Source organism: Harpia harpyja, chromosome 10 (genome assembly GCF_026419915.1).
Source record: "Harpia harpyja isolate bHarHar1 chromosome 10, bHarHar1 primary haplotype, whole genome shotgun sequence".
Classification (NCBI taxonomy): Eukaryota; Metazoa; Chordata; class Aves; order Accipitriformes; family Accipitridae; genus Harpia; species Harpia harpyja.
Genome location: NC_068949.1, coordinates 21,401,067 through 21,416,544, shown reverse-complemented (window position 1 = coordinate 21,416,544; position 15,478 = coordinate 21,401,067). Strand labels below are relative to the sequence as shown.

Here is a 15,478-nt window from a genome sequence, read left to right as displayed (position 1 = left end):
CAGTCTACCTCACTACATAATCATGTGAACTATTATGTCACTCAGATACACTGGTATAACCATTTGTGCTGGTTTGGGCTGGGATAGAGTTAATTTTCTTCATAGTAACTAGTATGGGGCTATGTTTTGGATTTGTGCTGGAAACAGCATTGGTAACACAGAGGGATGTTTTAGTTACTGCTGAGCAGCACTTACACAGAGCCAAGGCCTCTTCTGCTTCTCACCCCACCCCACCAGCGAGTAGGCTGGGGGGGGACAAGGAGTTGGGAGGGGACACAGCCGGGACAGCTGACCCCAACTGACCAAAGGGATATTCCAGACCATATGACATCATGCTCAGCATATAAAGCTGGGAGAGGAAGAAAGAAGGGGGGGACATTCAGAGTGATGGCATTTGTCTTCCCAAGTAACTGTTAAGCATGATGGAGCCCTGTTTTCCTGGAGATGGCTGAAGACCTGCCTGCCAATGAGGAAGTGGTGAATGAATTCCTTGCTTTGCTTTGCTTGCGTGCGTGGCATTAGCTTTACTTATTAAACTGTCTTTATCTCAACCCATGAGTTTTCTCACTTTTACTTTTCTGATTCTCTCCCTCATCCCACCAGGGGGAAGTGAGCGAGCGGCTGTATGGTGCTTAGCTGCCAGCTGGGGTTAAACCATGACACCATTACTAGAAAGAAATCCCAAACCAGAACTGTGTGGTGGTTTTTGGGTTTGGCAAGTTAATGATATTGAAATATGCTGCACTGTCACCTTTGAAATTGAAGACCTTACACCATCGCAGCGTGACTCATGCTATCTCAGTTCTGATCTGGAGACAAAGCCTGGGAGAATTTGAAGTGGTTTTATTCTCTATGTCCATTCAATCATTGCCTTTTTTTGCAAATATGCCAACTCTGGTATCTTGCTGATTTTGTCAATGTGGACATCTCTCTGCTGAATAGTTTGTTCCTAATTAGTCCTGAAATAGTTTGTTTCTAATTAGTCATATATGCTATCCAACACCATCAGCTGATAGTAGCTTTACTCATCTGACTGGGATTCCAGCAAGAAACCTAAGCATGGAGAGCTTTATATTATATTGTTAACAGTCCATCTTCATCTTTACTTGAGAGCAACAATTATTAATCTGAAGCTCTGAACTGTTTTCTTGTGATTGTGGAAAAGGTCCCCAGTATGATGGCCAAATATCAGCACATTTTTGGATACTTTTATGTATATGGAGACAAAGTTGGATTCCAAAATTAAGACAAGTATTTCCTTAAGTTTAGCATTGGTCTGTCTCTAATAACCTCTGCAGTATAAACAGGAAGTCTCTTTGGTTTTAGTCTGCTATTTCTTTTGTTCTTCTCAACAAAAGAAGGTTTTTCAAAATATTTTTTTTGTTGTTATTTGGACAGATGGCTTGGGGACTAAAACATAGCATACAGTTTATGCAGTGCCACTCTGTTCTCAATGAATGAAGCATTACATTGGCTCAGCTTCTTTCCTTCTTTTCACTTTCCCACCTGGATAGTGAGAAGGGTCTAGAAGAACAGGTTTTTGGAAAGAAGGAGTGGGATAGTATTTGGAAAGTTGTAATGAATCTAATACTAATATCACAGGCCCACTTGATCCACAAGTTGGAATTTTTTCTCTGTATTTCCTGTTCACAGTAATGCCATTTTCATGTTAAAGAGTAGTTCCTGCAGAAAATACCTGGGCTCCTTCGTTCATCTACTAGCTTACACATGATTTTCTAGCTCTTGAAGAACTGAACATTGTGTGACTGAACTGTGCCAGATGCAGGACTGGAGAACTTAGGACAAAAATGTCTTGGAGAACCAGCAGGTACTATAGAATCTACAGTCTACAATTAGGCACTCTTTCTGCTTCATCCTTCCTAGGAAAGGGGATTATACATGTTATTGGATTTGAAGGATTTCTAAGTTAGTATATTTGCATACAAGGAGAGTGGAAGAAAGGAGTAAAACACTAAAGTCACCAGCTGCAAGATTCAAGAAGAGTCAAATTTAACTAAACCACGTTGATTTCCCATGCATTTTCTCTCATTTTCAAAAAGTGTAATACCTATTTCTTGTAGTTGTCAGGTTTACATGTATATCTCTATATTAACGGACAGTATATTGCTTGTGGAGACTTCTGTAACTTTCAGCTTTCAGCTGTTCCCTCTTGCATCATGTGTGTGCGTGTTCTTTTCCTAGTGATGTTTCCAGATGATGCAGAATTAATGCTAGCTGAGCTATATATATCCCTGCTCACCCAGAAGGATGGGTGGATGAAAGTGGTGAGTAATGGGAAAAGTTGCTATTCAACAAACTGCAGAGGATGGTGGCTTTTGTTTGAGCTCTGTTCTTTCATAGCCATCCAAATTGTTAGCAACTTCCATCCATTTTTGTGGGAATCTTTGGTACTTAAAAGGTATAACAAAAAATAGCAACTGGCTTTAGAACTGAGCAATAGGAAACTAAAACTTCTGCTCCTTAAAATACAGAAGTTCTTCCATATTGAACTGTACTATGTTGACTTCTGATTGGACTGTATACCTGCTTACTCTCCCTTGTCAGCAGCAGTATGATATATCTATTACCTGTGTGGAAGGCTGTGGTTTTGCCCTTTGCTGGTATAACCAGCTCAAAGATGTAAGATTAAAAAATGGGGCCATGAGAAGCAGGGAAGGAACCTGTTTGCTAATGTCAGGTATTCCCACACCTTGGCTTGAACTCCTTCTTGATCATACAATCTTCTGTTGGGGTAAAGACACCTGTTTTTAGGGACATAGAGTCTTAGGGGCATAGGACCCCTTCCAACATGTATTTTCAATGGTATATGCCTATTTATAGATAGGTCTCTCTTATTATATAGTGTTGTTGGCAAAATGAGATGCAGATTGTGCCTCCTTGGGTTAATCATGTGAATATAGTTCCTTCTGAAAAAAAAAAAAACCAAAACCCAACACCAAAACCACCTCTGGATGGTCTGGTGTTTCAGTTCTACAGTTAACTGCCAAGACAGCTAGAACAAGAGAGATCAGCTCAGCTACAAGTTCCTCTGGCCTCTGCAGCTACTTCCTTTGTTGATTGATTTTTGTATTCAAGCACTTCCTGCAATAATTTTGTTTTGTCTTTGTGTGACAGACAGTTGGTGCCCCAGACATTGTGATGGAGACGTGGAACAAGAAAATACCTCACTGAACTTCTAAAACCTCGAATCTGTTATTTAGAATAGAACTTCAGTGTTGGATGGCCTCAAATTAGACTTTATCCTAGCTTTAATCCTTTTTTTTCCCCCAGATCCGATTGTTGCATTCTTATGAACAAGAAGGCATTGATGCACAAAGATGTACAGTTGCTTCAGTATTGCAATTTACTTTCCACGATAATGCAGCCAGCCAACCTGAAATTCACCTATACATAATGGATTGTAGGGAAGTATAGCACTGCAGGTTTGTTGTGAGTCAGTCTTCTTAGGCTTTGAAAAAAATAATCTCTGTATATGTGTGCAACATATAATTATAGAAGAAGCAGTAGCAACAGCTTCCATACAAAGATTACTGAATTCTTTCAAATTAAAAAATTCTTATGATCTTTTATTAAGTGTTCTGTGCCTCTATGGTTAGCAACAGGCCTTTGATATTTGGCAGGAGGATAATCCTGGCATACTTTTTGTTGGCTTTATGAAAAAAACATGTAGATCGCATGAATTATAAGCTAATGAAAAATACCACTTCTTGTCGTCGATTTGTGCTATACATATAGTTTTGGCAACATGTCAAAATCCTGCAATAATCTACAGAGCTTGTGAATGTCCCATGTCAGCATCTTTCTTCTGCGTGCTGTATAGTCTAGGTGGGACACACAGAGAGTCGTAATCACCCTTCAGCTTGGAATATCCTTTTGCCTGCAAGTATTGTCCACTGGGAGCAAAGAAGTGGTGGTTCTACACTCGCTTCTTTTCCTGACTAGAAATAATAATTTTTATTATATAATACCTACTGTGCATTTACACCAAATAGGACAAACCAAGACAGTGTATTGTCTATAGTTAGGGTATTAGCCTGGGTCTTGGGAAGTGTAGGTTCTGTTCCCTAGCTGACTACAGATAACGAACATATCAATTAGCCTTTCTGTGCCTCAGTTCCTTTTCTGTAGGGTAGGAAGATGAGAATTTTTCTGTTTTCCTGGCATAAGCTGAGAATATATGTTTTAAAAAATGCTAGGTGCTCTGGTAATACAGTGCATTGAAGAACTTAGTGGTATTTTACCTGGTTGAGTTAAATTTACTTACCTCTGTTCATTCTATAGTCTAAAGGAAACAGACTCCTGTATATTAAAAAAAACAACAACAAAACCAACCTTGTACCATAACATGTACTACAAGAAGGCAGAATTAAATTGCACAACTCATTGTTGCTATGTCTTAGTTGTTGAGCGCGTCACTTATTAAATGTAATTCTAGCCTAATAGTAATAGTGTGCTATATAATGTAACATAAGGGATTTTTAATTGTATTTGAGCCATACCATGGTTGACAAAACTGTAATTAACCTCAGTGGAAGCCAGATGAGACTACTGGATAAAAATTTCAGGTAAGTTGGTTTGGTTTGGTTTGGTTTGGTTTTTTCCCTTCTGTCATCAAAGCTTTTAGGTTGTTCTGTTTTTTGAAAAGTCTTGGCTTGTAGTATATCACATTATAAAGCCTGTACAAAAACTTACCTTAAAAGAATGCTAACAAGGTTACAAAGTGAAGCTTTCCAAAGACATCAGAAAATGCTGAACTTCGAGGTGCCTTTGCAATAAAAGTGAGTGAGCTTATGTCAGAGCTGCATTCATTCACAATCACCATGTAGCCTCACTGTGCTCGTACCACACTGCTGCCATATAATAGGAAAATAATAATTAAATGTATCTCAGAGGTGGTTTTAGACAAAATTCTTCTTTGCTCGGGGACGGGAGGAATCAAAGAGCCAAAATGCAAGAGGTTTTCTTAGGAAATATATCAGATTGGACACTCTGCTTCTGTGTTGCAGGAAAGGATAAGAAAGAAAAAACTCTAGATGAAAGTAAAAATATTAACCCTCTTTTTTTCTTATAGGAGTCTCCACAAGAATGGAAAAATGTAAATCAAGGCCATTAGTTAACAGTAGGAAACTCAAAGCAAACTCAGAGGTATTATATGGGGCCATGGTAGTATGGGATAACCAATTTTCATCAGCTGCTTTTCTGGACAAATGTATCCTGTAGAGTTTCAAACACCCAAGTGTGGGCATACACTTCTGAAAAAAAAAAAACCCACTTTACTATCATTCAGCTGTTCTTGTCTTCAAATTTTATAGCACTATGTCACACTGTCATATTAATATAGCTCAAGAAAAGGTGTACTAGTCTACTGAGTGTACATGCATAACTTGCTTTTCAGATCCCTTTAACTTGTTTATCATTGACTGTTAAATGCCTTTGTAAGTAGGAATATAAGAAATAGGTTGGAGATAGGAAAAGACAAACCTACTTTCCAGCAGTTCAGCTTAGGAACGGCAAATGACATCATCATTACTATATTTCTTTCTGTCTTTGTCAATAAGATTAAACTACATACTTTACATTGTATTTTGTCTTCTTTCCGTCATGTTTATTCTTTTCCTGTGTGTTTCACAGCAGAGAGTGCTAGTGATGCTATTTCCTGGGAGACATCTGAAGTTATTAGTTTGGACATTAAACACCATCTTTAACTGTTTACAATTAAAAACAGGTCTAAGTGAAGCTATGTATGACTAAAATGTTCCTCTGGTAATATGGACAAAAATGTCTGTACTACAGTCAATCTCTTTCAGCTAAATTGATTCAATTTGTATTAAACATTGTATTGCTGTGGATACTTATCAACAGATATTTTGAGACAATGTTTTCATTGTGAGCATCAACAAAATGAGTTATATGGGTAATCTCTGAGCCAAATTTTCTGATGGTCAGGTTGGAAGAATTCTGTGACTTGGCTGGAATTTTTTTTTTTTTTTCTGAAACGTTTTGCTTCAGAAACTCAGTTTGTTCAAGCACACTATTTTGTCAGGATATTTTTTTTGGAGGGGGAAGACAAGAGTTTGTTGTTTGACTCACGCTGAAATGTAAGATCATTGTATTCATGCATGTGCAGACATACATGCATAGTGTGCTGTAAGCTGGAAAGCAGACCATTTTGATTAACTCAGTCTGAAATATTTTTATTACTTTCAGTTAATAAAATGTTCAGGATTGCTACTTTTTCCTCTTATAAACCTTCAATGTTCTTTTAAGATAGGAAAAGACTTGTATACATAGGTTTTATATAAAATTATATAATTCATTTGGTGCCTGGTGCTATGCCAAATTTACTGGTATGTATTAGCTAATTATTTTAATCAGTTGGTCGATGAGATTTCATAATTGTAGCTGTGTATACATTTTAGGCTAGTGAGTGCTAAAATGACTTAAAGCTCTGTTGTTATGTGAAGAACTTAGCGATAAATGACAGATATGATGGGTATCTACCGTGGTTCCAGTACATGGCTTCCCAGTTGTTTGGAGGTTGGTTTACAGGTATTATCTTATTTTGAACATATAGTGCTCTTTATTTAAGGAATGGGTCTGCTCAATTTGTAATGTGTATATATATGTTTATATATAAAAAAAATCTACTGAGCATATTAGTGTAACCCATTTATTGTAGCTATACACAAGAAAATTTATTGATTTTTTTTAAAGTCCACGTTGGTTTTGTCTGTATGTAATGCATATATCAAGCAGTTTTGGTAATACTTTGTTAAAAATCTTAGGAAATCATATTTGAATGGCCCATACAGAAGTGCCACTTTCTGCTCCTAACTGTGAAACTGATAATTTAAATAAACAAGTGATTTTTATATTTTCTGTATACTTACACTGTAAAAGAGACGTTTCAAAGGTCAGCTAAGTCCTACTGTCATATAAATTATTTCGACCTCTACAAAGAATCCTTGCAAAACTTCAGCTTCTAAGGAACCACCAACAAAAATATATTCTATAAGTACAAACTTAGTCCTTTGAAGCTTTACTGGTATAGGCAGCTCTATCAAAGCTGAAGAAAACATTCAGATGATTCAGGTTGTGTGGGGCCAGGGCTCAAGAAGGTAGTGTTTTGGGATGCTCAGAAGAACAAATATATATGGTAAGGTGAAAAACGTAAAACCAGAGGCAGCCCCATAGTCATCTAGGATCTGTGCTGTAAAGTGACACTGATGATCAGCAGGCTCAAAAGCTAAAAAAGGCCTCCTGTATTTATATAGCACTGTAATGTATTTTAGCTTCATAATAACATGAGGCACAAACTAATGAGCACATTGACTCATATGTTTGAAATCCAAGACAATGTTATAACTTCGTTACAATTTCAGATTAGATGTTACAAAATACTCCTTCGGTGGTAGACAGTTGCAGCTGTGAGTTTTCATTCCCTTTGAAAATTATGTGCAGGTAATGGGTGCTTAGAAATTAAGGAATAAAACAGAGACTCTGAAAAAACAAAGTTTGAGAAATTTGCCAATCATCCTGTAGGAAACTGGCAGCAGAATTAGGACTTTCAAGATGTAAGTTTTCAAAGTCTAGGGAAGCATCATAACAAGACAGTCATCTCTCTTCTCCATTCCTCTGTTCTAGTGAGTTTTGTTTTTCACTTCCTGTACAGTATAATAGGCCCATTTTGTCACTGCGGTCGGTAGCACTCCCTGTTTGCTACACACCTCAGGATTTGGATCTATTGTTTTATCCATGGCAGATAATAATCTAGGCCATGTCTGTACAAGAAAACGTTGAACTGGTTTCAAAAGTATTATTATAAGCCAGATGCACTTAAAACAGTTTGCCACCTCCTTAAGTTGTTTTTGTAATTTACAAAATTCAGCTCAACTGATTGAAGAGATGATAAAGTCAATTTAAGTCACCCAGTTTAGGGAGCTGCACCTGAAACTTTTCCCTCTAGACAAGGTCTTGCCTAGTAAGTAGGAGGATCAATGGCAGGTTAATGCAATTGGCAATGTAAGAAGCTGGAAAAAACAGACTTATTATTTGCATGTGCTATTTTGTAAACTATTCAGGCAAGAATTTTTTCTTTGTAGCTATCTCTAAAGCGACAGCTAACGCTCTACTAAATACTAATAATATAGAAATGATGTGCTAAATTGTTTTCAATATAGTTATTCCAATTTTACAGGAGTGTAGTATTGAGCTGAATTTACTCCATTAAGACAAATACAGCTAACTACAGCAGTGGGCCACTTTGTGCATTGAGCTGTATGTGTTCATTCTGACAGGAACCACATGCTTGTAACTGAAGGAGAGATAAAAAGAGGTAGATACAGAAAGAGGAGAATGTATTGCTTTGTTTAAATTTACAGTTCACATAGTACTTGTTTTCCTTGGCGTATGTTATTTGCTATATAATCTAATAAATAAATAAAGGCACTGATTGTTTGAAGCACGCTGAACGATGACCTGAACTAGCAAGTATGTCTTGATGGAAAACTCTTACTTTGAGAAACAGAACTTTTATTCATCAGTATAGGATCAGCTTATTTGCTGTGGATGAAGGGTTTGATTCTTCTCTGTCTTACATGATACACGGAAGAACAGATCCATGCAATGGAGTGATTTTTTCATTGACTATGTTTTGATTTTTCTACACGTTGGCACATTTCTAATTTTAGCACAAGACATTAAAATAACAGGGAGGAAAAAGGAGTACAAAATGTTTTTCTTCCTCAGCTATTTGCTCTGTGTTTCTTGTCCAGCAGTCAGCGTAAAAGGAGGAATGGCTCTAGAGAAGGTGTAGTGCCACAGCTGTACCAAGAATTTGTTCTGTTGATATTGAGGCAGAGCAGCAAGTATAGTATTAGTTTCTGCTGTGTTGCTGAATAAACTGTAGAAAGTGGTTTGCAGTATAGCATACATATCCTCCTGAAACTTATTTCCCCTCACAGCATGTGCGTCTGCTTTCAGCAAGAGTGAGTTATGCTATATTAGCAATAAAGAGGAAAGAAGAGCCAGACTTTTAAGGGTGCTTAGGCAGCTGAAGAGGTAGGTAGATGACTAATAGGATTTAGGATCCAAGCCAGGGAAACCTAAGTACCTTTAAAAGCCTCACATAAAATTCTTACAGAAAACCTTCAATTTCCCTACTCTGCCTAATCAGTGATAACCTACCATCGTGCCATTATTTTAATTAGCAAATTCTCATGCCCTGGAAGGACTGGTTTGACAGGTATTTCTGATATATTTCTTATAATTCCAAAGGTGTTTCTGTTTTCGACACAAATTGCCCAATATTCTACAGACAAAAAAATATCACTGTGGGGATGTGGACATCTCCTGTAGATCGCATGCGATTATTTCCGCAAGCGTTGCTTTACCAGTGGCATACATCTCTTCAAAGGCAAGGTACGCTTTCTGCCGCATGTTAACGGGCTGCTCAGTAGGTGGAAGGCCGGTCCAGACGACTCTCCAAGTCACCTAGCTCCTTATGGGGAATGAAATCCAAGCCCCAACTGCTCCGTCGCTGCCACTCCTATCAGCTAGTTCCGTCGCTTCTTCCCAGGGCCTACCCCACCACCGTTACAACCCAACACGCCATCCCAGCCGAGTGTTGAGACGCGGCAGTCGGACCCTCGCCGCGGGCAAGGCACCGCCGCGGGGCCTGCAGCAGCCGCCGGACAGGGACGCCTGGAGCCGCAGACCCTCGCCCCACGCCCGCCCCAGGCTCTCGCCTGTCGCCTCCGTCAACGTGCCGCGTTGGAGCGCACCCGTCCCGCCTCAGCGGGACGGTCGTGCCGGCAAGCCCGCGGCAGGGCCTCGGGGCGACCCGGGGGGCCGAAGCGCCAGCCGGACGCGAGGGCCTCCCCGGGGCCGCTGCGGGCGCGCTCAGCCGGGCCGCAGGTGGCGGCGGGAGCCCCGCGCCGCCGCCGCCCCCGCCCGCGGCCCGGCCGCGCTTCCGCCCGCGTCAGCTGACTGCCGCGAGGAAGCGGCGGCGGCCCGAGCCCCGAGCCCGCCGGAGCCCCGAGCCCGCCGGAGCCCCGAGCCCGCGGAAGCCCCGGCGTGGCCGCCCCCGCAGCTATGGCAGGAGTCGTGGTGAGCGGAGCGCAAGTAAGTGTCCGCGCCCCGCGGCTCGCAGGGCCCGGGCGACGGCGGCCCCACCTGCCGGGGGGCTAGCCCGCCCCGGCCGGCGCGTCCCCGCCCCCGACACTGGGAGCGGCCGCCCGAGCTCCACGCAGCGGCTCGCCGCGGCTCCGCCGGGGCCGGGGCTGGGGGAGGCGCCCCCTGGGTTGGGGGGGCGGTGGGCTCGCACGGGGCCGGGGCGTTTTAGTTGCCAGCCGCACGTAGGTACCGCGCCACGGGACGCTGCTCAGGTATCGCCTCTCTCGCAAACACGCTGCCCCGAGGCCGCCGCAGGGAAAGAGCCGAGGAGCCGTCCCTGCTCCCGAAAGCGCTGGGCGGCCGGGGCGAGGCGGCGCGGCGGGGGCGAGAAGGCGGGGCGGCCCCCGGGGGTGTGCTCAGAGTGGCACGGCGTGGGGGTGTGCGCGTGTCCTGGCAGTGCTCTTTCTTAAGGGCCAGGTAGCGGAGCATCGGGGTCATTGGTGGCAGGGGGTTCTTACTTTGCCACTTTTGCTGCTGCTGTAGCCTGCTCAAATGCAACAGGCGTGTTCTGAGGCTTTGCTGTGCGAGCAGTGCGGCTGTAACAGTTCGCTCCCGTGCAAGATCTGCAGCCGGCGTTAGAGCCCGATGCGGGGTCCCGTGGGCCGAGGAGCGTGTCGTGCTCCAGAGCGACCTCCGGTTGCTCCTGGACCCTGCCGCTCTCAGGTTTGAGTAGGCTGCGGGAATAAGCCGAAAGAGAAGGACTGAAATATGCTAAGTGTTGTTCCCGCTGAAAGTAAACACTATGTCTGTTTCGTTTTGGTTAAAGAGAGAAGTTGGGAACTAAAACAAATCCTACTGGCCTTTACCCAGTGCCTTATTTGGCTACTGAATTTTTTTCTGGTTAAAAATTGATGTCATTTACTGCTGAACCTGTGACTAAAACTAACAAATTCGGCCCCCTCCCCCCCCCGAAAAAAAAAAAAGAATAAAGAAGCTTGTCTTCTTTTTGAAAATGGTTTGCCATTAAACCAGGGTGCTGCCCATCTAGTCGCTTCTTTAATCTGGTCACTATTTCTGTGTGGAATTTATGTAAATGTGTGTGTGATATGGAGGCAATTGGCTAATTTTGCAGCTGCTGCAGGAAACGGTTCCTGTGGTCTCTGTGGTGCACTATGGCCCTGAGTAACAAGCTGCCTTCTTCCCTTGAGTATGCCTTGAGCCCCTTTGAGTAAAGCATATTCTTAATTTGGCTATGTGCCTAACGTACAATCTTCTAAGAGCATAGAGTAAAATATAATGCTCAACTGACTGGAAATATTCTCCAGATGTAATTCCTTTCAATGGAAGGGAATATGCAATATCTAGAGTTCATACATGACCTATTTGGTGACTTTCTTTAATAAAGATGTTACTTTATGAGTTACTAAGATTACAATATCATTGTAAAATGATTGCAGAGATTAAATGGTAATATCCTCTGAAACTAAAGAAGAAGAGAGGTGCAACTGCTGTTGACTGGTTAACTTATGTTTCACATACTTTGTAAAAACATTTTTTTTCCTGAATTACATGAAGTGTGTTGAAGAGTCTGCAAGAATGTCTGAGATGTCCATAGGCTATCTGGTGCTGGGATTTGCAGGAAACTTTCTGAACGTTTCAGTGGGATATTGAGCAGGGCACCAGTAATAAGAACGATTGAGTGTGACCAACCTGTATTAGATTTGAGTTGGAGAATTAGGCAATGGAAACATCTACATCCAGTTTTTAATCCCACGTGATGTTCTGTGATGGTATAGAAAAATCTAAGAAATCTGCTGTTACTGATGCGCCTTGCACCCAAAGAGCTGAGGAGTCTTGGGAAAAGTATGCTTGCTCTCATTTCTCAGTGATGACATCTCTGGGTATGTACTTGAAAGCTTATACTCATTTTGAGGGTATTTGAGATGGATGCAAGAGGAAGAATACAGAATTATGTACATTTATTGTTTTCTGGGTAAATGCCTTTGAACTGAAAGAATGAAAATTAAGAAATGTTATTCTTCTGTTGTTCGGACTACTGAAGTCTTGTTTTAGATCAGCATTGTTCAAGGATTAAAGAGCAGAAGAGTGGGGAAATAACTCTTGAAAACTTGTTCAGAAAGGCTTATCATCTATTGCATCGCTGGCAGTCGCTGCTGTTCTTACAGTAAAGAGAGTTCTTGGGTATCTGAAGCAAGTTTATGTATGTAAGGTATAGAAATCTGAAGTTGAATGTACTTTGTGTATTTTGTGGAAAAGTAAATCTATTTGTTTTAAACTGAAAAAGGTGCTCGTACTGTGAGTGTGCTGAAGTGGACTTTGTGGAAGTAAAATTCCTTTTACAAGGCCTCAGCATTAAATAGTCATGACAACTATATTTCATCTGCAAATATGCCTGTGAATAATCTGTTTGTACCAGTTATGCAAATATATTTGTATATTATAACAGTGCAAAGGCTGAAGTTTGCAACATTTTATGTATTTTGCCTCCTGTGTGCTCAAAAACACATTTGTATGACCTTTTTTCTTCAACTTCATTTCTTGTGCAGCTAGAACATTTATAGCCAGGTAAGTTTCTGAAGCAGTGGGAATGCATGTCAAGAGTCTCTTGCTCCTCCTCCACCACTCCTCCCTGGGTGAAAAGGAAAGTGGTGGTCTGTGCTCTTGCTATGTTTGTAGTTGCTCAAGATAGTCTTGCACTCCTAGTGTTAATAGGCATCATATTTTAGTCATTTTTATTTCAATGTGTTACATTGAACTAAATGCTTAATCCAAAGTATTATCCTGCTGTTAACGTGGTGTCTTCCCAAAGGTTTGCAAGCATTAGTTTAAAGAAATCTACCATTCAGTGAAGAATGAAGCAATTCTTGTATGCATACCTGCATGTATGTTGTAAAGTGCATTGTAGTTGTCTTGGGTGAAACCTGGAGGAAAAATAAAACATATTTAATTCAATAAATTCTGCAAAATGGTTTCTGTTATGTCCAAACCATTAGGATGCCAACTACCCAAAACAGTTCCTTTCCCTTTTGTCCTTGTATTTGCTGAAGTCATGTGTATGTCTGGTAGCAGAATTTATTGCAAGAGCAGGTATGGTTTAACAAGGGGAAGAAGTTGTTAAACTGAGCTTCAAGCTAACTGTTTTCTGCTCGTAAAAATTATTTCACTGTTGTCAGCTTTATCTGTTGATGTTATTGAACAAAATGAATTAAATGGGATGCAATATAGTATTATCAGATTGCAATCATTTTTAGAGTGTAAGAGACTGGGATGACTTGCAAAAGTACATACCGTCATTCTGTTCTGCAGAGGAGTCTCTATTTTAACAGAAAGTGAAATTCTATCAAAACAAAGTTTGACTGACTTTTTTACATATTTTTCATCTAACATCTTGTAGACCAAAGGGATATGGTCTTGAAATTGAATTTATATTAAATATTTAGATAATAGCAATATCTTATTGATAGTGGTCTAACACAGTGTTGAAATCTACTTAACTAGCAAGTTGCCATTTAAGCGCAACTAAGATTTCTTTAGCACAAAATCTGAAATGTCAATGTTTATACTGACATTTTGAACACTGGGAGGATGAGCCAATATAGATGTATAGAATTCATGACGACAGGTCTGGCAGGCTTGGTGGGGATTCTTTGAAGAAATCGAACCAAAGACTTAATACAGCAGAGAGAATAGACAAAGTTTAGCTGTTTTATTGTTTGTGTTTTTCTGGAAATATTATCACTCACTTAATCCTGGCTAAAAAAAAAAAAAAATCTGAATAGACTGTATTTTTGCTACCACTAATTCTTCCTGTGATTGTTAAAGGTGGGTTAGATGGACTAGTATGAAAAAGAGGAAAGACATTCATAAGTATTTTGGGTAAAAGGACCAGTGTGATCTGAACATGGGTGTTCATGCTTGGTTTTTCAGATCTCAGGCAGCCCTCTTGCTCTGTCCCTAGCATACCACTGGGAATAATAATCTCCTCAAGGAATGATTATGAGAATGGATTGACAGTACACTGCTTAGGTACTTCTGGACCAAACTTTAGAAAGTGATCTTTTAGTGTGTTGTGTACTGAGAGGCAAACTAGAAAGTCCTTTGAATGGCTTCTGATCTTTCAAAAAAATTTCTTCTGGAGTGTATCAGAAGGGTAGTACAAAGTAATGTTCGATCAAAGTATTAACAGTGGAATAGAAGAAATGTGATGCATTTAATCAAATTATTTTTACCTGAAAGGAGACAACACGTTGTACATAAGACTATAGATGTAATAAATATTAAGCTGATTGTATCAATAGGAAAATGAGATTGTGATAGATTCTACAGCAGTAAAACTCATGTAGCTTAAAGCTGTAACAAATATTTACTATATTGTGTGTTGTCATTGGATCAATGAGACAGAATCTGGACAGGAATAATAATAATAATAATCCACTTTATGGAATGTTTCCTTTTTGCTTTCGATTTTCAGGTGTCCTACATTAGTCAAGACTGTGAAGAAATTCCAGAATTCCTAGGAAGAAAATATGGACATATGGCAAAAAGGCTAGATCTTAGCTTCAACTTGTTAAGGTATGTGGCATTATATAGATTTTCAAGTGCAATATGGGACACCAACTCCAAAAATAGTGGTGGTTTGTTTTTTTTTTCCAAAGTAGAAACAAACATGTATGTCAGGTACATTTAGTTGTTATCAAGAGGGTGACACTGTTTTATAGGCAATGTTTGTCTCCTTTTCTTGCATACTTGAAACACAAATAACCAGGTGAGTCTGGAAATTTCTCATGTTAATATAAATGATGCCCAATGAGGAGCTTATAGTTTGTTCTCTGCTCAAAATGGAAAATTAGCATCACTACCTGAAGAAGTGAAGAATGGGATCCAAAGTGAATTGTTCTTAACCAGAATACAAGTAAGTGCGTGCTTCTCTCCCTTCTTTTTATTTGTAGATCTCTGGTTATTACCATAAATGGTTTGTAATACTCTTTTCCCAGATGATGTGTCTGTGTTGTAGGATTTTATTTTTGGGCAGCTGTGTAGTTAAGTGCTAAAACTAAGTGCAGTTAGAATTTATACATAAATTCTAATTATTTTAATATACGGATTGATTTAGAATTCTATAGTATTCCCATTCATTATTACAGTATCGTTTTTCATTGAATCCTTGTGAGCGAGCCTGGTTCAGCAGTGTATCTTTCAGGCTGGCAACTCTGTAGGGAAGTAGGGAGAAAGGAATGGAGTGTAGTTGTCTGCTTAAGAAAAAGCATAATTTTTCAGTGGTAGGGTTGGACTCTCTTGAGTTTTCCTTTTATGTTATTGAGGG

At 40.2% G+C, this 15,478-nt stretch overlaps 1 protein-coding gene and 1 long non-coding RNA gene across 2 annotated transcripts in view; both read left to right on the top strand.

The window, feature by feature from the left end:
* Positions 1-1,739: 1,739 nt before the first annotated feature.
* Positions 1,740-3,595, top strand: LOC128146822 (uncharacterized). The gene is made up of 3 exons (XR_008236853.1): positions 1,740-1,828; positions 2,203-2,285; positions 3,136-3,595. It is a non-coding gene; the product is annotated as an uncharacterized LOC128146822 (long non-coding RNA).
* A 6,415-nt stretch (positions 3,596-10,010) lies between these two features.
* LRMDA (leucine rich melanocyte differentiation associated) overlaps positions 10,011-15,478 on the top strand; it is a 715,410-nt gene continuing 709,942 nt past the window's right edge. The window contains exons 1-2 of the mRNA XM_052798650.1: positions 10,011-10,143; positions 14,627-14,727. Coding sequence (XP_052654610.1) covers positions 10,114-10,143; positions 14,627-14,727 — 131 coding nt within the window. The 5' untranslated portion in view covers positions 10,011-10,113. The remainder of the gene's footprint in view (positions 10,144-14,626; positions 14,728-15,478) is intronic.